Below are 27549 nucleotides of genomic sequence, written 5' to 3'. Positions count from 1 at the left end.
CCACTAATGAGTCTTTTGTAGACGAAATGTTAATCTAGCATACAAAACTATAAGCCTTGTATCTTTGATGAGTTTATTTTCAACTTGACTGAAAACATATAATTTTCAATAGCATATCACAGCAGGTTTCTAAAATTACATTTGATTACCACAACTATGAACTTCAACCTACATTCTTGTAACTGAAAATATTCAATATTCAAAATAGGTCGTACATAATAGCAATATATATAAGTATATATTTGCATTCTAAAATAAACAGAATTGGCTGAATAGTCATATAAATAAAAACCAAAAGTTACACTTTTGGAGATAGAACCCTATTGTTCCTAACTAAACATCAAAGTCTCTTTGATAGCATAAGGTAAATAAACAACTTTTACCTTCTACTGATTCATTGTAAAGGAAGAGGTGAGTGTTCGTTCTATTCATCTGTATTGTCCTAGACAAACGAAGGAGTAAGAACATATCATTATTTGCTTATTTCAAAAGAGGCCTTTTACAAACACATTTCACATTAGCACTTACTTTAGTGATGGCTGGTAGGGATAAACCGATGGAATAGGTCACCATTTAAAGCATATGATATATGATAAGGTTGAGAAATCAGATGAAATATATGACAACTCTTATTGAATATCTGAAACAAATCAGATGTCTTGTTTTTCATTCGATTATGCAAATTAGCTTGTTAAAAAAAACAAAAAGACACAATTCTGAGAAGTTTAAAATGTATTTTCTGGTGTCCATTGAACATAACTAAAAATCTTCTTTAGCTGGTAAAGTTTTAACCACCCTGCTGGAAGATTTTAAAAATTTTGCATGTTAAAAAATTGTTTTTCTGTGAGCCTGGTAAAAAACATGATAATGATAGCTATAGGTATATTTTGTCAAAAATAGAACAAGGTATGTATTGTTGCTATTTGAAATATATGAAAAGGTTGGTTCTGTCAGCTACTCACACTACCTTAAAAGGATTGAAGTGATGTCATATGCTAATATCAATTAAGAAGGTATGAGACATGTAGCTACTAATCAATCATTTTAACAACAGTGGGCTGTTTATCAAAGCCTATTTCAAATTTGAAGGTCATAGTTTTAAATGAGGTCAATTGATATAACAGGTTTTATTCAATAAGAGACTCATGAAAAATGTCTGCTTAAACATTTTACAAACATTTCTGAGGGTAAATAAATAAAGTTAAATGTTTTAAAAAAATATATAATTAATGAAAATAGTTATGACATGAGGTATTTCAGGAAATATCAATCCTTTGATGCAATTATTAAATAAGAAATGGTGAAGAAATCTATATAACAGTTAATTGTACTTTACATGATAGTCAATGAAAAATGCTTTTTAAAAGTTATTAGGAACAAAATAATATATAAATTTAAATCTACTGAAAATAATATGTGGTACTAAATTAAATTATATTTAGTATATTTCTTTGATTGTGTGATTTTTTTGGTTCCTGATATTTTTCGGACAAATAGAACTGATGTGGTCAGCATGTTCTAATTCTCTTATTGGTTATACAAATATGACATTAAATTTCTCTTCCTTTCTATACAACCCCCCCCCCTTTTCCATCTCTATCCATAACTGGTTGAACCAATGCTTTGTTACACATAACTTTTACTTCAATTGGCACTTAATCAGTTGTCCTGACGATTTTAATCATGCCTACAGATATTGATCTGATTTCGGCACATTTGTCCATAATAGTGACTTACAAATTTACTATGTGTTATTTTCCCTAAGCATTTATTATTATAGAGTCCTATTTTTCAAAAACTAGACTGTTTTTTATATTATTATTGAAAGGACAAGTTTTAATATATTTCCTATTCCCTGAAATTGATCGAGAAATTGGTGAGAAAATAGTAAAACTATATGACGACTGCAAAAGAACATCTGCAAAAAGTTATCTATTCCAAATATCTTTCGCTTTGACCAAAAAAATTTAAACCTGAAATTTGGTAATTATTTTAAAACATTTTCATATAATGCAAATTTAGAACTTGGATTCTGTATATATGTACCTGTATGCAGCTTTTTCTAATATCACAATCATAAATGTCAATTCTTAAAAATTGCAATAATAAATGCACACAATAATACTTGACTTTACAGTGTTTATTTATGTAACAAGTGTATATATCAGTTATAAATAATCTGCTCACCATAATTAAAATCACAGCTTGAAATCATGAAAATTGTATAAAGATGAACTGCATGATTTTTCTGTTTATATTTAAACTCTATTAATGTTTTTGATTTGCATATTTAACTACACTGAGATCAGAATGAGGATGCACCACATAGTTTCCTGATTCCTTCAAAAGATATCCAGAATGTTAATGACCATGGAGCCTGAAAGAAAAAAAAACCAATATTAAATTTCTAATATGCAACCTTTGTTTAAATACATTTTTTTTAAATTAAAGCTTTATGCATGGGATTTGTGAGTATTTACATTCAAATGAAGCACTAATATAAACAATATCACTTATCAGGGCTGTTCCAAAAATTAATGTAAGGGGGGGGGGGGGGGGGCAATCTTTCTTAAATAACCACCACCCGTCAAATTTTAATAAAAGTGCCTCATCCCCCCCCAATACAATTAATTCTGGAAAAACCCTTGGTCCAAAACAAAAGTTTTTTTTTTATCTTTATCACCATTTTTTTTTTATCTTTATCACCATTTTTCTTTAAATACAATTCATCTCACAAATTACTTTTCAAATGCATTCACTTCTTTTAAACCCCACAAAAAAAATTGATACAACACTTCTAATCAAAATATGCAATAAACATCTAATATCATTACTGATGTGTATAAATATGAAGTATTTTTCTCTTCTAAATATAACTGATCTTGTCATTCTGTCCAGTTTGCTTTAAACAGTTTCTTTAAATCTACCATCTATCAAAAACCCCTCCTATATGGAGTCAACAGACAATTTTGTACATGTTAATGAATTGGTAATTTCAGTCTTGCTGATCATGTTTGCTTCTTACAGTTTCTCTCCATCTACTATAGTTACCCAAAAATTACAGAAAGAGGTTAAAATTCTTTATTAAATAGTAATAACTCCTGAGTCAATTTGGACCATGTTGTCTCAATATTACTATTTTTTTCCCCATATAGTGATTTTAGGCTTAAAAGCTGTATTGTAGACTGGTGGGATCATCTGACAATTATTTAACAAGATACTCATAAGATAACTATTCCCAGTATGTCATACAAATAAAAAGCCAACTGCTTTATACATGTTATAAGCAATAAAATATAAATGGTCAGAGCTGAATTAGATACAATAAATAAACAGGTAACTTGAGTTGGGTTAAATTCGGGTATGAAAATAGTCGGTCAACTTACCATTCTTGCCCATATAGGCAAAAATCCTTTATATAAGGCAAAGAAACCTTCCTGTCTGACTGTCTTAAACAAACAATCCAATGTACCTTTATATAAAGTACCTCTGGAAATAAGAAAGGATATATACAAATATTTATTACACTATCAGTTATTACTTTATGATAAGGTACAAAATTCAACCAGAAAAATCGATTCAGTTTGGCCCCAGATGACTTTTAAAATGTTTATATCATTGAAAAAGCTCCAAATTATCTCCCTTTGGTGCAAAAATGTCATTTTTTGGCTTTAAAATTGAAATATCTTTTTTAACTCATCGGTGACCTATACTCTTTATTATTGTTTTCAAATAAGCTGTACATAAACTAACTAGAGGCTCTAAAGAGCCTGTGTCGCTCACCTTGGTCTATGTGAATATTAAACAATAGACACAAATGGATTCATGACAAAATTGTGTTTTGGTGATGGTGATGTGTTTGTAGATCTTACTTTACTAAACATTCTTGCTGCTTACAATTATCTCTATCTATAACAGTACTTTCTGTGGAAAATGTTATTGAAAATCTTCAAATTTTAAGAAAATTGTTAAAAATTGACTATGAAGGGCAATAACTCCTTAGGGGGTCAATTGATTATTTTGGTCATACTGACTTATTTTTAGTTCTTACTTTGCTGTACATTATTGCTGTTTACAGTTTATCTCTATCTATAATAATATTCAAGATAATAACAAAAAAACAGCAAAATTTCCTCAAAATTACCAATTCAGGGGCAGCAACCTAACAACCGATTATCCGATTCATCTGAAAATTCCAGGGCAGATAGATCATGACCTGATGCACAATTTTACTTCCTGTCAGATTTGCTCTTAATGCTTTGGTTTTTGAGTTATAAGCCAAAAACTGCATTTGATCCCATGTTCTATTTTTAGCCATGGCGGCCATCTTGGTTTGTTGGTCGAGTTACCGGACACATTTTTTTAACTAGATACCCCAATGATAATTATGGCTAAGTTTGGTTAAATTTGGCCCAGTAGTTTCAGAGGAGAAGATTTTTCTAAAAGATTACTAAGATTTACGAAAAATGGTTAAAAATTGACTATAAAGGGCAATAACTCCTAAAGTGGTCAACTGACCATTTTGGTCATGTTGACTTATTTGTACATCTTACTTTGCTGAACATTATTGCTGTTTAAAGTGTATCTCTATCTATAATAATATTCAAGATAATAACCAAAAACAGCAAAATTTCCTTAAAATTTTAATTTCAGGGCAGCAACCCAACAACGGAATGTCCGAATCATCTGAAAATTTCAGGGCAGATAGATCTTGACCTGATGAACAATATTACCCCTGTCAGATTTGCTCTAAATGCTTTGGTTTTTGAGTTATAAGCCAAAAACTGCATTTTACCCCTATGTTCTATTTTTAGCCATGGCGGCCATCTTGGTTGGTTGGCCGGGTCACCGGACACATTTTTTAAACAAGATACCCCAATGATGATTATGGCCAAGTTTGGTTAAATTTGGCCCAGTAGTTTCAGAGGAGAATATTTTTGTAAAAGTTAACGACGCCGGACAACGACAGACGACGGACGCCAAGTGATGAGAAAAGCTCACTTGGCCCTTCGGGCCAGGTGAGCTAAAAAGTAAAATCACAAAAATACTGAACTCAGAGGAAAATCAATTCGGAAAGTCCATAATCACATGGCAAAATCAAATAACAAAACGCATCAAAAACGAATGGACAAGAACTGTCATATTCCTGACTTGGTACAGGCATTTTCAAATGTAGAAAATGGTGGATTGAACCTGGTTTTATAGCTAGCTAAACCTCTCACTTGTATGACAGTTGCATCAAATTCCATTATATATAAACAAACAGACATAATAGGTAAAAATGTCAAAAATAGGGGTACAACAATCAACATTGTGTTATCATCTTAATCACTATAAAACAACAAATGTAACGAAGAAGCACAAAAAGGCATACATCAAATTAACATCCTCATTTTGATTATATTATACGATTATATTTGTCTATGTAAAATGCACCCATCAAGGAAGGAGGGTATGGGTACTGGTGTAAAATTGCGCGTTTGAAATTCGCACAGGTAGACTAAATAATTGTAAAATTTAAGCGATTTCTGTAATTTAGTTCTTTTTTTATTTCGATATTTCCTCTATTTCTCCTATTAGTACAACAGAAACTAGAGCCTCTAAAGAGCCTGTGTCGCTCACCTTGGTCTATGTGAATATTAAACAATGGACACAGATGGATTCATGACAAAATTGTGTTTTGGTGATGGTGATGTGTTTGTAGATCTTACTTTACTAAACATTCTTGCTGCTTACAATTATCTCTATCTATAACAGCACTTTCTGTGGAAAATGTTATTGAAAATCTTCAAATTTTAAGAAAATTGTTAAAAATTGACTATGAAGGGCAATAACTCCTTAGTGGGTCAATTGACTATTTTGGTCATACTGACTTATTTTTAGTTCTTACTTTGCTGTACATTATTGCTGTTTACAGTTTATCTCCATCTATAATAATATTCAAGATAATAACAAAACTAGAGGCTCTAAAGAGCCTGTGTCGCTCACCTTGGTCTATGTGAATATTAAAGGAAGCAGATGGATTCATGACAAAATTGTGTTTTGGTGATGGTGATGTGTTTGTACATCTTACTTTACTGAACATTCTTGGTGCTTAAAATTATCTCTATCTATAATGAACTTGGCCCATTAGTTTCAGTGGAAAATGTTAGTAAAAATTACAAATTTTATGAAAATTGTTAAAAATTGACTATAAAGAACAATAACTCCTACCATTTCGGTCATCGTGACTTATTGTAAATCTTACTTTGCTGAACATTATTGTTGTTTACAGTTTATCTCTATCAATAATATTATTCAAGATAATGACCAAAAACAGCAAAATTTCCTTAAACTAACAATTCAGGGTCAGCAACCCAACAACGGGTTGTCCGATTCATCTAAAAATTTCAGAGCAGATAAATGTTGACCTGATAAACAATTTTACCCCCAATGTCAGATTTGCTCTAAATGCTTTAGGTTTTGAGTTATAAGTCAAAAACTCCATTTTACCCCATGTTCTATTTTTAGCCATGGCGGCCATCTTGGTTGGATGGCCAGGTCACCGGACACATTTTTCAAACTACTAACCCAAAAGATGATTGTGGCCAAGTTTGGATTAATTTGGCCAAGTAGTTTCAGAGGAGAAGATTTTTGTAAAAGATTACTAAGATTTACGAAAAATGGTTAAAAATTGACTATAAAGGACATAACTCCTGAAGGGGTCAACTGACCATTTCAGTCATGTTGACTTATTTGTAAATCTTACTTTGCTGAACATTATTGCTGTTTACTGTTTATCTCTATCTATAATAATATTCAAGATAATAACCAAAAACAGCAAAATTTCCTGAAAATTACTAATTCAGGGGCAGCAACCCAACAACGGGTTATTTGATTCATCTGAAAATTTCAAGGCAGATAGATCTTTACCTGTTTAACAATTCTCTCCCATGTCAGATTTGCTCTAAATGCTTTGGTTTTTGAGTTATAAGCCAAAAACTGCATTTTACCCCTATGTTCTATTTTAGCCATGGCGGCCATCTTGGATGTTTGGCCAGGTCACCGGACACATTTTTTAAACTAGATACCCCAATGATGATTGTGGCCAAGTTTGGTTGAATTTGGCCCAGTAGATTCAGAGGAGAAGATTTTTGTAAAAGTTAACGACGACAACGGACGACGCTGGACGCCGGACGACGACGGACACCAAGTGATGAGAAAAGCTCACTTGGCCTTCTAGGCCAGGTGAGCTAAAAACAGCAAAATTTCCTCAAAATTACCAATTCAGGGGCAGCAACCTAACAACCAATTATCCGATTCATCTGAAAATTCCAGGACAGATAGATCCTGACCTGATCAACAATTTTACTTCCTGTCAGATTTGCTCTTAATGCTTTGGTTTTTGAGTTATAAGCCAAGAACTGCATTTTACCCCCCATGTTCTATTTTTAGCCATGGTGGCCATCTTGGTTTGTTGGCTGAGTTACCGGACACATTTTTTTAACTAGATACCCCAATGATGATTATGGCTAAGTTTGGTTAAATTTGGCCAAGTAGTTTCAGAGGAGAAGATTTTTCTAAAAGATTACTAAGATTTACGAAAAATGGTTAAAAATTGACTATAAAGGGCAATAACTCCTAAAGTGGTCAACTGACCATTTTGATCATGTTGACTTATTTGTAGATCTAACTTTGCTGAACATTATTGCTGTTTACAGTTTATCTCTATCTATAATAATATTCAAGCTACATGTAATAACCAAAAACAGCAAAATTTCCTTAAAATTACCATTTCAGGGGCAGCAACCCAACAACGAAATGTCCGATTCATCTAAATATTTCAGGGCAGATAGATCTTGACCTGATGAACAATAATATCCCCATGTCAGATTTGCTCTAAATGCTTTGGTTTTTGAGTTATAAGCCAAAAACTGCATTTTACCCCTATGTTCTATTTTTAGCTATGTCTGCCATCTTGGTTGGTTGGGCGGGTCACTGGACACATTTTTTAAATTAGATACCCCAATGATGATTATAGCCAAGTTTGGATTAATTTGGCCAAGTAGTTTCAGAGGAGAAGATTTTTGTAAAAGATTACTAAGATTTACGAAAAATGGTTAAAAATTGACTATAAAGGACAATAACTCCTGAAGGGGTCAACTGACCATTTCAGTCATGTTGACTTATTTGTAAATCTTACTTTGCTGAACATTATTGCTGTTTACTGTTTATCTCTATCTATAATAATATTCAAGATAATAACCAAAAACAGCAAAATTTCCTGAAAATTACTAATTCAGGGGCAGCAACCCAACAACGGGTTATTTGATTCATCTGAAAATTTCAAGGCAGATAGATCTTCACCTGTTTAACAATTCTCTCCCATGTCAGATTTGCTCTAAATGCTTTGGTTTTTGAGTTATAAGCCAAAAACTGCATTTTACCCCTATGTACTATTTTAGCCATGGCAGCCATCTTGGATGTTTGGCCGGGTCACCGGACACATTTTTTAAACTAGATACCCCAATGATGATTGTGGCCAAGTTTGGTTTAATTTGGCCCAGTAGATTCAGAGGAGAAGATTTTTGTAAAAGTTAACGACGACAACGGACGACGCTGGACGCCGGACGACGACGGACGCCAAGTGATGAGAAAAGCTCACTTGGCCTTCTAGGCCAGGTGAGCTAAAAACAGCAAAATTTCCTCAAAATTACCAATTCAGGGGCAGCAACCTAACAACCAATTATCCGATTCATCTGAAAATTCCAGGACAGATAGATCCTGACCTGATCAACAATTTTACTTCCTGTCAGATTTGCTCTTAATGCTTTGGTTTTTGAGTTATAAGCCAAGAACTGCATTTTACCCCCCATGTTCTATTTTTAGCCATGGTGGCCATCTTGGTTTGTTGGCTGAGTTACCGGACACATTTTTTTAACTAGATACCCCAATGATGATTATGGCTAAGTTTGGTTAAATTTGGCCAAGTAGTTTCAGAGGAGAAGATTTTTCTAAAAGATTACTAAGATTTACGAAAAATGGTTAAAAATTGACTATAAAGGGCAATAACTCCTAAAGTGGTCAACTGACCATTTTGATCATGTTGACTTATTTGTAGATCTAACTTTGCTGAACATTATTGCTGTTTACAGTTTATCTCTATCTATAATAATATTCAAGCTACATGTAATAACCAAAAACAGCAAAATTTCCTTAAAATTACCATTTCAGGGGCAGCAACCCAACAACGAAATGTCCGATTCATCTAAATATTTCAGGGCAGATAGATCTTGACCTGATGAACAATAATACCCCCATGTCAGATTTGCTCTAAATGCTTTGGTTTTTGAGTTATAAGCCAAAAACTGCATTTTACCCCTATGTTCTATTTTTAGCTATGTCGGCCATCTTGGTTGGTTGGGCGGGTCACTGGACACATTTTTTAAATTAGATACCCCAATGATGATTATGGCCAAGTTTGGTTAAATTTGACCCAGTAGTTTCAGAGGAGAAGATTTTTCTAAAAGATTACTAAGATTTACGAAAAATGGTTAAAAATTTACTATAAAGGGCAATAACTCCTGAAGTGGTCACCTGACCATTTTGGTCATGTTGACTTATTTGTAGATCTTACTTTGCTGCACATTATTGCTGTTTACAGTTTATCTCTATCTATAATAATATTCAAGATAATAACCAAAAACAGCAAAATTTCCTTAAAATTACCATTTCAGGGGCAGCAACCCAACAACGAAATGTCCGATTCATCCGAAAATTTCAGGGCAGATAGATCTTGACCTTATGAACAATAATACCCACATGTCAGATTTGCTCTAAATGCTTTGGTTTTTGAGTTATAAGCCAAAAACTGCATTTTACCCCTATGTTCTATTTTTAGCCATGGCGGCCATTTTTGTTGGTTGGCCGGGTCACCTGACACATTTTTTAAACTAGATACCCCAATGATGATTGTGGCCAAGTTTGGTTGAATTTGGCCCAGTAGTTTCAGAGGAGAAGATTTTTGTAAAAGTTAACGCAGGACGAAGACGGACGATGACGCCGGACGCCAAGTGATGAGAAAAGCTCACTTGGCCTTTCGGCCAGGTGAGCTAAAAAAGGACATTAACAAAAATGTATTAAGACCTGCAAGCCCCCTTAATGTTATTTTATGGTAGGTATGAAATGCTGTTTAAAATGGAAATTTAGACTATAATATTTTTGAATTGTTTGTAGATTTGTCCTGTTAATGATTTCATAGTTCCAATATAGTTTCCGCAAAAAATACATAAGTGGGTAATAAAGGCTTTCAAGTGTAAAGGACAACTGACAATTTCAGCAATCTTAAGGTTGCAGTCTTGTAATTGACTGCTCCATAGGCTTACATGCTAAACAGCTGATCTTTGAAAATAAAAAAATAAAAAATGCTATATAGAAAAAAAATTTCATAATCATATCATGTATGTACTAATGTGAAATTGTGATTTAATCGAAAAAAAAGTGGGTCATGCCACGAAGAATAAAAAGTTACGTAACCCTGAAGTCAAAACATTTTTTTTCTACTTTCTGTTTGCTGTTTTTACTAGGCCGCACAACTTCCAGTAAACATGATATCCTTCCACTTTCCTGGATTGATATCCCCAAAAAGATGAAAGAATTTTTTTAAATCTATATTTATGTTTCAATTCAGCATAAACCTATAATCAAACAGAAAAAATTGAGTCCAGAAAAAAATTCAGAAAAAAATGGACTATTTTGTTTCCCTCCATGTTTTGACATGCACCGGAAACTGGAGTTGTAATGCAAGACTGGTACCTTAACTTATTTGTCAATCATTTATTGATCATAGTTTTTGTTCAGGTACAACTTTAAAGGGTGCACAAAAACAAAAATGAACTGTAATGAAGATAATATTTACCTTCCATTTTCTGTAGGTTGATTCATAATTCTAGTTTTAACTACATCAGCTGGTGTTCCAAGTGTAGCTGCAATTAATCCGGAGCAGGCACTGAAATTTATTACACAAAATAAATAACAGTATTTGAAAAAAAGGTTTACTGTAGAGGGAAAACCATTTAAATTGTGCTTATCATGTTTTTGTGTGATGGGTTGATGAAACTAGAGGCTCTAAAGAGCCTGTGTCGCTCACCTAGGTCTTGTGCATATTAAACAATGGACACGGATAAATTCATGACATAATTGTGTTTTGGTGATAGTGATGTGTTTGTAGATCTTACTTTACTAAACATTCTTGTTGCTACAATTATCTCTATCTATAATGAATTTGGCCCAGTAATTACAGTAGAAAATATTTTCTAAAAATTTACAAAAATTTATGAAAAATGTTAAAAATTAACTATAAAGGGCAATGACTCCTTAAGGGGTCAATTGACTATTTTGGTCATGTAAACTTATTTGTAGATCTTATTTTGCTGAACGTTATTGCTGTATACAGTTTATCTCTATCTATAATAATATTCAAGATAATAACAAAAAACGGCAAAATTTCCTTAAAATTACCAATTCAGGACAGTAACCTAACAACATAAAATACTTTTGTACAAGAGGCCATCCAATATTGCAAGCACATTTGCCACCAAATTAGGATACTTTGGTGTATCAGAAAGAAGACCTTCATTTTACCTTGATATTGTATGTGTCACCCAGTTATCTTTTAGAGAGGTATTCCGTAAAAGTCTCTGTTTCACTGTATCATATGTTGCTAGATCTGAAAAAGAAGTAGTGAAACCAAATGTTTATTTCAATCTGTCTTTATATCCTTCTTTAAATACTAAATCCAAAAAATGACCACATAGGTTTAGATGGATTGAGTTATTCAACCATATACAGGTATGAAAAGTTTTACTCAAGTTAAACCAAATTCTGGAAAATATCAAGATTTTATATACATGTATCACCATATGTAAATTGTTAGACATGTGATGCATGTTTCAATGCTGAGCAAAGAGCAATTTGTATGATTAGATATAATCCAACATCAAAAACACTATGAACAAGAATGTGTCCTCAGAACACGAATGCCCCACTTGCACTATCATTTTCCATGTTTAGTGAACCGTGAAATTGGGGTAAAAACTCAAATTTGGCATTAAAATTAGAAAGATCATATCATAGGGAACATGTGTACTAAGTTTGAAGTCGATTGGACTTCAACTTCATCAAAAACTACCTGACCAAAAACTTTAACCTGGAGAGGGACAGACAGACGAACGGACGGACGGACGAACAGACGCACAGACCAGAAAACATAATGCCCCCCTACTATCATAGGTGGGGCATAAAAAATCAAGTTTTGTGATGTAGGGAATTGAACTTTTTATTTCACTTAATGCAATAATAAATACTGTTTGTACTGATAGGAGATGTGCTTTTGAAATTCTATGCATTTCATGCATTTTTCTGGGGACAGTTTATTATGCATGTTTTCCAACTAAATGTATCAAATAAACGATAAATTGACTAAATTCTTAATTCCATATCAACTTCAGTAATGTGATCTTATACTAAAGGGCAACAACTCCTGGCCAACATGATACAACACAACAAGCTTACAAAAAAATATTTAAGGATATAAAACTTGGATCTTCCCTCTTGCAAATACATCTTAAAGAAAAATGTGTCCATAGTACACAGATGCCCCACTCCCACTATCATTGTTTCATGTTCAGTTGACCGTGAAATTGGGGTCAAAACTTTAATTTGGAATTAAAATTAGAAAGATCATATCATAGGGAACATCTGTACAAAGTTTCAAATTGATGTGACTTCAACTTCATCAAAAACTACCTTGACCAAAAACTTTAACCTGAACTTTGCACTATCATTTTCTATGTTCAGTGGACCGTGAAATTGGGGTCAAAACTTTAATTTGGCATTAATATTAGAAACATCATATCATGGGGAACATGTGTACTAAGTTTCAAGTTGATTGGACTTCAACTTCACCAAAAACTACCTCGACCAAAAACTTTAACCTGAAGTGGGACAGACAGACGGATGAACGGACAGACAAACGAACGGATGCACAGACTAGAATTTTTTTAAATTAACCCTACTTACCTCCCATATTTACTAATGCTGCTCTCTGTACATTTGGCACAACACCTCTATAGAGACCTCTAAAACCTTCCTCTGTTACTATCTTTCTAAACGCCTGAGCTGTATTCTTTACTCTGAAAATTCAGTAATATTTTATAGAAATATGACATCTCATGTTAAAATGAGCACAGAGTTAGACATAAAAGAGCTATTTCTTTACTTTAATATTCTAAACCCAAGTTATTATTGATCAAAATGATCAAAACTGTAAATATGACAATAAAATCCGCTCACCTTGGAGGTTTACCCTCTAACCTTCGTCGACCTTCCATCTGCATCTGTACTTTGACCAGATCTGTAGGACTAGCAATGAACTGACCCAAAGCACCTGCTGTAAGGCCTCCTAATGATGATTTCCTATTTAAATATATTTTCAAATGGCAAAACAAACCAGGCAACATTTATCTATATAGCTTGGGAATGATGACTTTAAATGACTCATGAACATGATGAAATTAAATTACTATACCTTAATTTTATACAGAATGTCTTTCGTCCTCATTTTTAAATCAAAAACTTCTAGTGGTACAATACTGTGACTTCATTTATGTTCGTGGGTGCCAATTTTTGTGGATTGAAGAAAACTTGCATTTTTGTGGATATTTGTTTTCACGGATTTGCCAAAGTCTTCACACAGCTTTATAGAAATATGATGATTCATTAACATATCATATCGTTGTTCACAAAATCCACGAAAATTAGTATCCAACAAAAAATAATTTAATTTTGGATGAAACATGTCTTCTGATTGGCTGACGTTGTTTTGTTTATCAGCTCAAAGACATAATTTAGTCATGTGACCGTAACGTCATCAACATGTTTTTATGGTTTACCCTGGTTTGAAATGGAATTTAGAATTAAATTATAAGAAATAATATTTTATCTGTCTATTCGAAATTACATAAAAAATGTGGTGCACACTTTAAAATAACCTTCTACGTGGGTTATTCAGTGTGCACCACATTTTTTATGTTATTTCTTCATAGACAGAAAAAATATTACAGTCATTCTTTAAATAACGAATTTTCAATATAGCAATCAAAAGGATTTTTAAAGGAAAAGGTTTCTTAAGAATAGACTGTTCACTGTGAAAATATTATATCTATTTTTATAAATATTTATTGTTAAAGTCAAATACATACCATATAGGAAAGCTGCCATCAGGATTTCTTTTTAAAACTTTTTCTCTGATGATTTCATAAATAGACATTCGACATCCTGTGTACACTGTAAATGAAAAAAAAAAACCCATAAGGTTAAATTATTTTTGCAGACAAACATTTTCAACAATTATCATCTTCAATGTATATATAAAGGTGCCAAAATGTAAACTTGTTAAATCACTGGCAATGTTTCTAATATAACTATACCTTTTCCTGTCTCAATATGAATATTTCATATAATTTATATATCGTTACAGCTAATAATATACATTAAACCATAATATATGTTCATTGGATACCAAACCTATATGTAGCATTAGCATAGGTTCAGTCTACCATGAAATCTGGTTCAAATAGCTAATTTGGCATAATTCTCAAAAATGGTCATCACAATGAGCATATGTAAAAAGTTTAAAGTAGATATGCCAACATAGTTATAATCCATGAGTGATGTGTTTACAAAAACAAGCTCAGATATGAAGATATCACCAAAATAGTCTAGATAAGTACAGTTGCATGACATTTTCTATTTCCTACCTAGAAATTATGTTAAAAATTCAGACAACTGAAACAGAACACCTGAATCAGCTCCAGATCTGCAGGCTTTAAAATAATCAAAAACCAGGATAAGTACAAATGTACATTTTCATAAAATTTATAAGTCCTATATTAAGTACTTACCAATATGTCTGTACAGAGCTGGAGTAAGACCTTGAAATATTTTAGTGGCACCTTCTTCCCTTACTGGAAATAAATTATATATATATATTAAATTGTCTAATAATAAAATACATTGGAGTATTGACACTATTGTTTGTTAGAAATTATTGAACCCTCAAGAGTTGTCAAATTTTAATGCAAAAAATTTGGTAACACTTCATAAGTTTTAAAACTGTTCCAGTGGTTAGTAATCTTACATTTAAAAGAATAATATACGATAAAGTAAAATGAAAGAGATGTTTAAGAAAAAAATGCAGTTTTAAATACATGTCTCACTCTGGTACAACTTTGAATGGTGTTTTAACACAAGTACATGTACTAGACAACTAATAACTCAGGAACTAATGAATAAAGCAAAATTTGAATTATGAAACCTAAAAAGCTCAGGCATAAGTATAATGCCATGTTCATTTTTTTGTTGCAATGGAGAGTTATAAAAAAAATGTAATAAATGGAGGAGAGTTACCTCCCATTATATACAGAAATCTTAAAATATATTAAAAGGAATTATTTCAAAGTATGAATATTTATTAAGTATGACAAACAAATGAAAAAATGTAATTTTCATCCGAGAAATATCTCAGAAGCGCATATAGATGTACTTTGTTATGCTGTGGTTTAATTGGCTGTTTGAGTATCTTTAGAAATTAGTATGAACTAGAACACACTCGCGAAATCGCGGGCATATATAATACAGCTTGTGAACTGTTGTAGGATGATTTTTTGTAAAAGATATTATGTATGGAGTATTTCATAAAAGGTATCAAAAGCCCTCTCCCTTTTTCCAAAGTCCGATATTTGTTTCCTTTCTGTTAAATTCAATTATTTTCTTGTTTCTGACCTCAGACCACAATTATTCTTCTCCTTTGCTACAATGCTTCTTTTGGTAAAAGTCAAAACAAATTAAAAATTTGCACCGTTTCAAACATGAAATAAATGTAATTTAACTGCTTATATATAGATCATTATTAGTCATAAAATATGCTTCTAGGACAATCCTCTTTTGAGAGCCTTATTAACATACCAATGGTAGAATATGAATCATGTTTAAATGACTTAGACCGACTTAGGCTAATTTGAGGGGTGGTCGGAGGGTTCCTGATCCCGAAATCCCGAGCTTAAAATCATGAAATCCCGAGATGCAGAATTTAAAGAAATTTGTATCCCGATATCCCGAAATCGAAAAATATATTACCGGATTCCCTCAGAATCAAACCCCAAATCCCGAGCTTAAAAATACCCGATCCCGACGCTCCGAAAAAGGTCCTGCCTCCCTCTAATCTCTACCTTACTTTCATTTTTGCCAAATCACTATTTTCCCTTTCAACCATAAAGGAGTAGGTTCAATAAGACCCTTTTTTGGCCCCAAAATATAGCAGTTTTAAAAAATTGTGAAAAGGTAATCTTTTAGCTATTTACTGGAAAGAAGATTGATTCTGCTACATGAATATGGGCTGTTTTTGACAATACAGTGCACATATATCGGGTACTAGCATCATTAAGTCCTGCTAAATTGCTAAAATCTTCACAATTTAAGCATTTAAGTTAAATTTTAGACGGTTTCCGTCTTAAATGAAAGTGGCCGCATTCGTGTTCATTCATTATATTGAAATGTAAGTTGTATTTTATGATTATTCATAATATATATAAAGGTTGAGGATGAACACGGATGCGGCCACTTTCATTTTTGACAAAAACCATCTGAAAAGTGACGTTTTTTAGCATATTTAATAGATTTTTCATATTTGAGCTTGAATCGGAGCGTTTTAATGACAAAATCAGTTAAAATATTTCACATAAACTAATTGAATCAATTGAAATAGACACTTAAGTGCTTAAAAAGTGTTCAAAATCTTTCGTTAGATGAACTTGAAATTTGAGGCCAAAATCGTCCCTTACCGGACCTACTCCTTTTTATGTCCAATTTATGGGCATTATGTTTTCAAGTCTGTGCATCTATGCGATCGTTTGTTCGGTCGTCTGTCCGTCTGTCCCGCTTCAGGTTAAAGTTTTTGGTCGAGGTAGTTTTAGATGAAGTTGGGCATGTTTTACTTATTAATATATATGCAAGTGGTATGACCCCTTAAATAGTAAACATTTCAAAGAAAACAGTAGACAAAATCAGGGACTTTCTATACTAACATAGAAAGTCCCTGACAGAATACAGAGAGTCTCTATATATTAAAGTAGTATAATCGTAGTTTACATGTAGATAAACGCCAAAAATAATTGTCCTCTCTAAGGAGGTATAATAATTGTGGTTCTTGCAATCTAAACACCATGATGTGAAACGCCAAAAATAATTGTCCTCTCTAAGGAGGTATAATAGTTGTGATTCTTGCGATCTAAACACCATGATATGGAGAACGCTCTGAATGGCTTATTTATTTTTCATTTTTGTTATCTATCATACGATTGGTTGTACTTGTGTCACATGTTTAACTTATTTTAATATATATAGGCAACTGGTATGACCCCTTAGATAGTAAACGTTAACATTTCAAAGAAAACAGTAGACAGAATACAGAGAGTCTCTATATATTGAAGTAGTATAATCGTAGTTTACATGTAGATAAACACGAAAAATAATTGTCCTCTATGAGGGGGTATAATAGTTGTGGTTCTTGCGATCTAAACACCATGATATTGAGAACGCTCTGATTGGCTTATTTATTTTTCATTTTTGTTATCTATCATACGATTGGTTGTATTTGTGCATGTTTCAAACCGGAAGTCTTATCTATGACTAAAATTCAGTCTGATGACGGAATCATATCCAAACAACTTTTTTGTCGTTTTTCTCCCAAAATAACTCAATCTGAATAATCATAAGAATGAATGACAAATGCGACTATGCATGTTACCTATAGGACACAGAAGCATGATGATTGATTTTATTGTGGACGGAAAAGAAGCGACACACAAAATGAGGTCTTCTCGTTTAATAGTATAGATGTCTATTAAACAAGACAGCCAATATTGCCAAAGTGAACTTTCTAATACAATTACATGACTATTGAACTGATAGTTTACAGTAAGAATATGCCACCAAACCCTGTGATAGGTAGAATGGGTAATATTTATTGATTAAATCTAATTACCTATACCAATCACTGTGCTGACCATTCCCCTTTTCTTCACTGTAATACTGTTTCCTTCTAGGTTTTTCTCTCCCTGGATCATTAATCGGGTTTTGGTTAGATCCAATGGATATGTTACTGTAGAAAAGAATATCTACCCAAATCAACATGCATAATAAATTTCTTTTTTATCTGGTTAATTCTGGTACATTATATAAGTAAGTATCCTCTTACTATAATCATGCTTATTGCAAGATTATGTCCATCAAAATAAATTGTTTCAGGACTATAATACATGAACATCAGAAATAGAAATTAAGAAATACTTTATTGCACTCATATACATTGTATCACAAATTCACTTATTTGCTAATTCACCCTTTAATTTGTGATTTATGATTATAGTTGCCAATCTAAGTTGGTCTTTTCTGAAGATTGATCTATGAAATCTACTCCAGCTGGCAGCTGCAATGTTTAAATAATATTATATGAATGAATCTTTATTGCAAAAGCATAGACATGCTATGGCAAAATTAACAACATATATTACATAATATAAAACATGGATAGACAGCAGAGAACAATAGTATAATACAATGACATATAAAGATATGAGACTATATAAGATCGAATATTCCATGCAGCTTTTACATAATTACATAATTTGATCATAAGAGACTTAGTAGAAGCATGTAGTAAATGTAATAGCTTGATATTATTAGGCCAATGACAATAGAACTTTGGTAAAAATTGCGTTAGTACAGATCTATAAGCTGGACAAACAAGAACAAAATGGTATTCATCTTCAATAACACACATTTTACAACATTCACATAAATGATTTTCTCTAGGAATATTATTATAACGGCCAACTTCAATATTTAACTTTGATGTTCCATTACGTAACTTTGTCAACAGATTAACATTATTGCTATTAGACAAATATTTTTCAATATAAAAAGTTACTACATTCCTGAATAGTTGTTGACCAATTCTGCAAGTATTGATCTTTAATACGAGTTTTAATGTTATTTATACAAATTGTGCTAGCATCTTGATTTAGCCATAAATAATTTAAACCAAGATCATATAACATATCACGAATATTTGAGGCTCAGTTTACATAACCATTTATAGCATCGTCATACAAGAGTTTATACACATCGTATACAACTTTTGGTTTATTTGTAATAATATGTTACCAATATTTCAATATATTTTGTTTTCTAACAATAAAAAGAGGTAATTGGCCAAGTTCGCCATATAAAAAATATGTTGGTACATTTCGACCCAATTTTAACATAAATCTACAAAAACGACTATGGATAAATTCGATATCTTTAGCACGATGGAAACCCCATATTTCTGATGCAATATTATAGTGCATCATGGAATCATTTCTCCTCAACAAGTTAAGAACGCAGAGCTTGCTTTAAACTCTTAATTATCAAATGAGTTGCCAAACCATTTATGACTATAAATAAATTTCCAAGTTATTATCTTCATGGAATGGTAGCTTATAAAAAAACTAATTTAAAAAACGCTGTGCATGCAGAAAATTTTAGTGCTTTTTTATTGGCTTTAGTTTTTTGATAGCATGTTGCTTACTTTTTGCTTGCTGCATAATGGTGGGTTTCTTTTCCAGTGGAGGATCCAGAGGGGAGCGTAGAGGGCGTATGCCCCCCCCCCCCCTTTGCAAAAATTTGTAAAATGATTAATCAGACTAGACCTCGTGAACTTTGCCATTTCCCATGTACTACTTTTTAATTTTATGCGACAATTCTTGACTTATAAAGATATTTTTCGCTGGAATTTACTGATTATCAAAGTCATGTGATTCGCTATGGTGGAGTTGACCTTCAGTGCGTCGATTAAAACGTCTCTCAGTCATTTTGAAATTCAAATTACAGTAACACATTGCGTAGGCTTAGGATGACAATCATGACACCTTCAAAGCGACACAGGATTTAGCAAGAACATATTGACTTCTATTTCACTATTCCACCAAACAGAAAGCAATACTCTATAGACTATTACACTCTCATGAAAAAAAAGTTCCACAGCAATATTATCTAACTACGGAAACATGTTTAACCCCAAACGCCCCAGCCTTTTTTAAAATAATATAGCTGAATAATGATCCCGTCAGTATAAGCTCTATATAGATTTAAAGTCGTAAGTACAAACCATTTGATTTGAGGAGACAGTCTTAGATATTTGAGAGAAAAAAATTTGACTCTGATTTTTGCCTTAAACAAAAATTCTGGACGCAAAACAAAAATCTTGTCCACTTTTTGCTATTAGAAACGAAAATTCCCAACAGAATTATTTAGCATTAAATGAACATGATGAATAAAAGCTGGCATATTGCTCTTTAAAAACTACACCCCCTCTTTCAAAAATCCTGGATCCGCCCCTGTTGTCTTTGTTTAATTCTGTTAACTGTGATGTCCTTTTTGTTTTTGCTTTGTCATTTAAATGTATTGCATATTGTTTTAAGTAGTTGATACAAGAGATCTAGAGAGCTTGGAAGAACACATGTACAAGAAAAGTATGTTTCTAAATTTTGCACATAAGCTTTTTAATAACCTGTATTTTTGACAGACTTTTTATTTTTTATCTCATCAATTATCATCATGATCAGTTGATAAATCCAAACCCTACTCCAATTCTTTCCATTGGTTGTCAACATGTCAGTCCAATGATCAAGATTTAAAGGGGTTGAGATCTCTATTAATTTCCCTGACACATAAAACTTTATGTGTGCCAGAAATAAGGATTATTGTCAGTGGTTGACCTATAATTGGGTGTATTTTACTGAATTCCCTATGCTGAATCTTTCTCATAATGCTGTTTTTTGGTTGTTGTTTTTTTTCATTCAAGGAAATTATGGTTGGTAGCTTATCTTTGATGATGTCTCTGTTATTTATTGTCTCCCTCTTCATCAGCATCAATTTACATGTAGGTGTTTTTCTAATGACAATTTTACACTACCCATTACTTAATTGCCAGATAAAATGACCCAAATGATAAAGGGGTACCAAGATTTCCCAAGAAATTCCAGAACAACGTAATATCCCCAAAACAAACTGATATATCCCGATAACAAGATTTTTAAGGGGTGATAACTGCTTAAACTAGTGTACCAGCATACAATTAGTATAAGGTTTAAGGCGTTCATAATTAATTTAATAAAAATACACGCAATCTTCAGAAAATCAATTTGTATATATCTTGTATGCAAATTCTTTGTTGAAAACAATATTGTTGAAGACTGTATGTTGCCTGGAAGCCTATGGTTTTTCGTGTTGTTGGATTGCTGTCTCATTGACTTATTATAGTTATCAAAGGTACCAGGATTATAATTTTGTACGCCAGACGCGCGTTTCGTCTACATAAGACTCATCAGTGACGCTCATATCATAATATTTATAAAGCCAAACAAGTACAAAGTTGAAGAGCATTGAGGATCCAAAATTCCAAAAAGTTGTGCCAAATACGGCTAAGGTAATCTATGCCTGGTTATACCATCATCCTCTATTTAACAGGGTCTAAAATTAAATTTGTGATGTACAGTGTACTTTTTAATATTACACCAAAGCCACACACCTGTCTCAGCTACAACTGCAGCAAGAGCTGAGAGTGTGTATTTAAACCAGAATGAATCTGCATACACTAATGCTGACTGACGATCTCCACCTGTCATTGTTGACAATTACTGCCCACAGTGGCCACAAACACGTGTAATACAGCTGTTCTCTACGTTCAAAGGTCACTTCCTGTTTACATTTGCAACTGATGTAAATTGTCAACCCAATGTCCTGCAACTTCTGTTATCACACTTAATAATATACGACTGACACTAAACAAAGTGTTTGACATTGCTGTTTTGGTCAGGAGTCCTCCACAACAAAAACACGAAAATTATTTTTATAAAACCCTAAATGCTAACACCGAATAGATACGAATAATTACGGTTTTTTTGTGGACTATAAAAACAATTAGCTTATTTCTGTAGAAATGGCAACTTACCGGCAAAGGAAATATAGAGAATTTGTATTTGGCCGGTTGTTTGAGAAGAGAGAAGTTTTATATAAGATCAGAATTATGTAGATTTACTTTGGACTCTTATATATAAATCTCAACACTCATGTATTTTATAGAATAAACTGTAATGATATTAGGGAGCTACGATATCGGAATTGGGTATCAGCCTTCCTTAGTAACAGAACGCAACAGGTTGCCCTTGACGGAGAGGTATCTAGTCAAATGCCTGTGGTAAGTGGGGTGCCCCAAGGCTCGGTTTTGGGTCCACTACTTTTTCTCATCTTCATTAATGACCTACCTGCAGCAGTAACATCAAAAACACGCTTGTTTGCAGATGATTGTATCTTATACAGAAACATAACAAACCAACAAGATTGTACCATACTACAAAATGATATAAACTGCCTAGCCAATTGGGAAAAAACTTGGGGTATGCAATTCCATCCTGAAAAATGCAACTCCCTCACTGTAACAAGATCACAGTCACCATTCAAACATGATTATGTATTAAAAGGCCACATCTTAGAATCCGTCAGCACTGCAAAATATCTTGGTATCACCCTTTCTCACAACATGTCTTGGGATACACACATAAATAATATTACTTCAAAAGCAAATAAGAAAAAAAGAAACTTGAAAATAAACCAGGAAGAAACTAAAAGTTTGGCATACAAATCCATGGTACGTTCTAACTTAGAATACTGCTCTTCAGTTTGGTCACCTCACACCCAAAAACAAAAAAAAACAACATTGAAAAAGTACAAAGAAGGGCAGCACGCTATGTCACCAACAGATACCACAACACCAGTAGTGTTACTTCCATGATTGACAATCTTCAATGGAAGTCACTTGAAACTCGCAGAAACATCAATCGAGTCACTATGCTTTACAATATCTCTCCCTGGATCAGTTTAAAATACTGATACTGATCCAGAGTCAGTATATTTAGATATCTAACCTGTTTGTAAATAATGTAAATGCGTTAATTTTTGTTTTGTTTTTGCACAAAATTTATTTTTGAATTATTGCACAAAATTAGTTATTATATTTTATTAAGTGTCTGTTTGCGATGCGCCGACGTATAGTCATCAATGTGCTGATGGATCGTCGTATGATGTAGATGTAGATGAAAAGTCCTCTCCCTTTTTTTCCAAAGTCCGTTATGTGTTTCCTTTCTGTTAAATTCAATTATTTCGTGTTTCTCAATTATTCTTCCCCTTTGCTACAATGCATTTTTTGGCAAAAGTCAAATTAAATTAAAAATTTGCACCGCTGCAAACATGAAATAAATGAAACTGCTTATAGACCATTATAATTCTAATAAAATGGGCTTCTAGAACAATCCATCAGTGCTTTTCCTTTTGAGAGCACCATTAACATGCCAATGGTAGGATTTGAATCTCGTATAAATGACTAAGGCTCATTTGAGGGGTGGTCTGAGGGGCCCTGATCCCGAAATCCCGGGCTTAGAAACATGAAATCCCGAGGTGCGTATTTTAACAAAATTCATATCTCGACATCCCGAAATTTAAAAAAAATATTCCCGCATCCCGTAAAGATCAATCCCGAAATCCTGAGCTTAAAAACACACGATCCCGACGTCCCGAATAAGTCCTGCCTCCCACTAATCGCTACCCTACTTTCATTTTGGCCAAATCACTACTTTTACTTTCAACAATAAATTCATTTTGTATGCCCCATTTATGGGAATTATGTTTTCTAGTCTGTTCGTCCGTCCGTTCGTTCATCCGTCCGTATGCCCCCCTTCAGGTTAAAGTTTTTGTCGAGGTTGTTTTTGATGAAGTTGAAGTCCAACCAACTCGAAACTTAGTAAATATGTTCCCTATGATATGATCTTTTTTTAATGCCAAATTAGAGATTTTACCCCATTTCACGGTCCACTAAACATAGTAAATGATAGTGCCGATGTGGCATCCGTATACTATGGACACATGACGTTTTACTTATTTCAATATATACTAGAACACACCCGCGAAATCGCGGGCATATACAGCTTGTGAACTGTTGTAGGAGGAATTTTTGTAAAAGATATTATGTATGGAGAATTTCATAAAAGGTAACAAAAGCCCTGTCCCTTTTTCCAAAGTCCAATATTTGTTTCCTTTCTGTTAAATTCAATTATTTTCGTGTTTCTGGCCTCAGACCACAATTATTCTTCTCCTTTGCTACAACGCTTTTTTTTTTTGGTAAAAGTCAAATCAAATTAAAAACCGTTTCAAACATGAAATAAATGTAAGTGCTTATATATCTAGCATTATTAGTCCAATAAAATATGCTTCTAGGACAATCCATCAGTGCTTTTTTCTTTTGAGAGCCTTATTAACATGCCAATGGTAGGATGTGAATCATGTATAAATGACGAAGACCGACTAAGGCTAATTTGAGGGGTGGTCGGAGAGGTCCTGATCCCGAAATCCCGGGCTTAAAACCATGAAATCCCGAGATGCAGAACGTAAAGAAATTCATATCCCGAAATCGAAAAATATATTCCCGGATCTCGTAAGGATCAATCCCCAAATCCCGAGCTTAAAAACACCCGATCCCGACACTCAGAAAAAGGTCATGCCTTCCTCTAATCTCTACCATACTTTCATTTTTTCCAAATCACTATTTTCCCTTTCAACAATTAACTTGTATGCCCCATTTATGGGCATTATGCTTTCTAGTCTGTGCATCCGTGCGTTCGTTCGTTCGTTCGGTCGTCCGTCTGTCCCGCTTCAGGTTAAAGTTTTTGGTCGAGGTAGTTTTAGATGAAGTTGAGCATGTTTTACTTATTTTAATATATATGCAAGTGGTATGACCCCTTTAATAGTAAACATTTAAAAGAAAACAATAGACAGAATCAGGGACTTTCTATACTAACATAGAAAGTCCATGACAGAATAAGAGAGTCTCTATATATTAAATCAGTATATTCGTAGTTTACATGTAGATAAACGTGAAAAATAATTGCCCTCTCTATAAAGAGGTATAATAGTTGTGGTTCTTGCGATCTATCACCATGATAGGAAACGCGAAAAATAATTGTCCTCTTTAAAGAGGTATAATAGTTGTGATTCTTGCGATCTAAACACCATGATATGGAGAACGCTCTGAATGACTTATTTATTTTTCATATGTGTTATCTATCATACGATTGGTTGTACTTGTGTCACATGGTTTACTTATTTTAATATATATGCAACTGGTATGACCCCTTCAATGGTAAACATTTCAAAGAAAACAGTAGACAGAATACAGAGAGTCTCTGTATATTAAAGTAGTATAATCGTAGTTTAATTACATGTAGATTAACGCGAAAAAATAATTGTCCTCTATAAAGAGGTATTATAGTTGTGGTTCTTTCGATCTAAACACCATGATATGGAGAACGCTCTGATTGGCATATTCATGTTTTCATTTTTGTTATCTATCATACGATTGGTTGTATTTGTGCATGTTTCAAACCGGAAGTCTTATCTATGACTAAAAGTCAGTCTGATGACGGAATCATATCCGGACTCCTTTGTCGTTTTTCTCCCAAAATACCTCAATCTGAATAATAATAAGAATGGATGACAAATGCGACTATGCATGTTACCTACAGGACACAGAGGCATGATGATTGATTTATTGTGGAAGGAAGAGAAGCGACACACAAAATGAGGTCTTCTCGTTTAATAGTATAGATGTTTAATAGCCTATAGATATCCCCAAGTGGGAGTGCTCCGATATATAACGGAGGAAACTACCTGAACAGAACAGAACTTGGTACTCATATGGAGATAATTTTTTTAAAGATAATTATGCAAATAAACCCAGAAAATTACTCTAATATCAATGTACCTTTTAAACAATAAAAAAAACCGTGTTAAAATGTAATATTAAAAAGTGTGTTTCAGAGGAATATGACAAAACTACTTTAAATAAACTTTCAAAATTGGATTCCTCATCTAAGTTTTGTCTCTATGGAAAATTAAAAACTTAGTGTCAGTCTGAGGAATATTAAAATTGTAATAATTTATACATAAGCAGTACGTTACTCTCAAAATTTAGACTTATTGATCATTCCCTATAGGCATTGAATTGGGAAGGTACAGAAAGATTCCAAGAGCACAAAGATTGTGTAAAAAATGTGGAGTCCTATAGATGACGAATTCCATTTCTTGTTGTATTGCGTTCGAATTTTTTGGCTTATCTAAAAGACTACATCTTGATGAATTTAAGAAACTAAAACACATTATAAACCCCATTTCTGAACTTGTTTGTCATATTGGAGTCTTCATTAAGCAGTCTTTAGAACTGAGGGGTCAGACCCGTGTCAGACAAGCTCATGATTGTGTTTTATACATAAATTTATAATTGAACTTTTAAAATATGTTTAAGTATAATAATTGTATTATATTTCATTGTATTGCATTGTATTTAAAATGTATATTTGTTTGTTTGTATTGCTTGACCCTTATGGGTGTAATTTTGCAATAAAGATTATCTATATTTATATAATTACTTTTGAAGAAAAGTACTATGAAAATGTGCACTGTCAAAATAAAAGCAAGGATTTGTATAGTAAGAATTAAAGTATTTCTAAAATAAGATATTCACAGTTATAAATCAAAGTGATTGTAAGCACAGAAGGGTAAAGATTGCGTTAAGCATTGTCAATAAATTGATTCCACTACAATTCTGGACAATGGGATAGAACTCCAATTTTTAAAGATGACGTTTAACAATGACATCATCTATATTTTTAGAACAGATATAAGATTCCTGCATATCGCAAAAGTTATGTAATTTTCTTGACAGGTGTAACATTGATTTGTAACTTGAATCTATGAAAATATTACATTGATATATTTCTGGAAATGTTCATGGATAGGATATATATAATAGAAATGATCAATGCACTGTATTTTGTGTATAAAAAAGTAACATAGGGTTTTGATTGCATTTCATGCAATCTTTGCCCAAAAAAATCTTTAATAATTCATAATCTCATTGCATCATAAATTTGACGAAATGTTATCGGGGAACACTATATCAATATATTATGTTCCTAATATTATACAATGATAGCAAAATTAATCACATTATTAGTATTGCCATATCTGTAAAAAAAACAATAATGTTTAAATTAAATTTGCTTTGGAAATTATATTGCATGTATGTTAACATAGTTTTAAATCGATCTTACCATGGCTTCCTCTTACCTCGAGTCGGCAAAATACCATATTCTCTATTTTTCCAGCGCATGCATCTCATGAGCAACACATTCAGTGTGACTGTCATTCACTATATTGCAGGTTTCGGTAAAATAGCCATTTTTATGGTAATATATTTTAATCAGTGCCGTCAAAACAGCATATTTTCTATTGTAAAATATATTTTGAAATAGCCACTAACAAAAAAATCGACACATGAACCAAGATTAGGGGTATAAC

The 27549-nt window shown here is 32.8% G+C and overlaps 1 protein-coding gene across 1 annotated transcript; it reads right to left on the bottom strand.

The window, feature by feature from the left end:
• Window positions 1–2125: 2125 nt before the first annotated feature.
• LOC139489610 (mitochondrial uncoupling protein 4-like) lies at window positions 2126–21997 on the bottom strand. Its single transcript, XM_071276208.1, has 10 exons — window positions 21671–21997; window positions 18083–18199; window positions 14943–15005; window positions 14241–14325; window positions 13333–13455; window positions 13060–13172; window positions 11623–11707; window positions 10898–10987; window positions 3387–3489; window positions 2126–2377 (listed from the first exon to the last, which is right to left on the bottom strand). Exons 1-10 carry the CDS (start codon window positions 21765–21767, stop codon window positions 2306–2308), a joined length of 948 nt encoding a protein of 315 aa, XP_071132309.1. The 5' UTR covers window positions 21768–21997; the 3' UTR covers window positions 2126–2305.
• Between the last annotated feature and the right edge of the window lie 5552 nt (window positions 21998–27549).

Source organism: Mytilus edulis, chromosome 9 (assembly GCF_963676685.1).
Source record: "Mytilus edulis chromosome 9, xbMytEdul2.2, whole genome shotgun sequence".
NCBI classification, from domain to species: Eukaryota; Metazoa; Mollusca; class Bivalvia; order Mytilida; family Mytilidae; genus Mytilus; species Mytilus edulis.
Note: the sequence above shows the minus strand (reverse complement) of the source record. Positions and strands in the feature narration are given on the sequence as shown.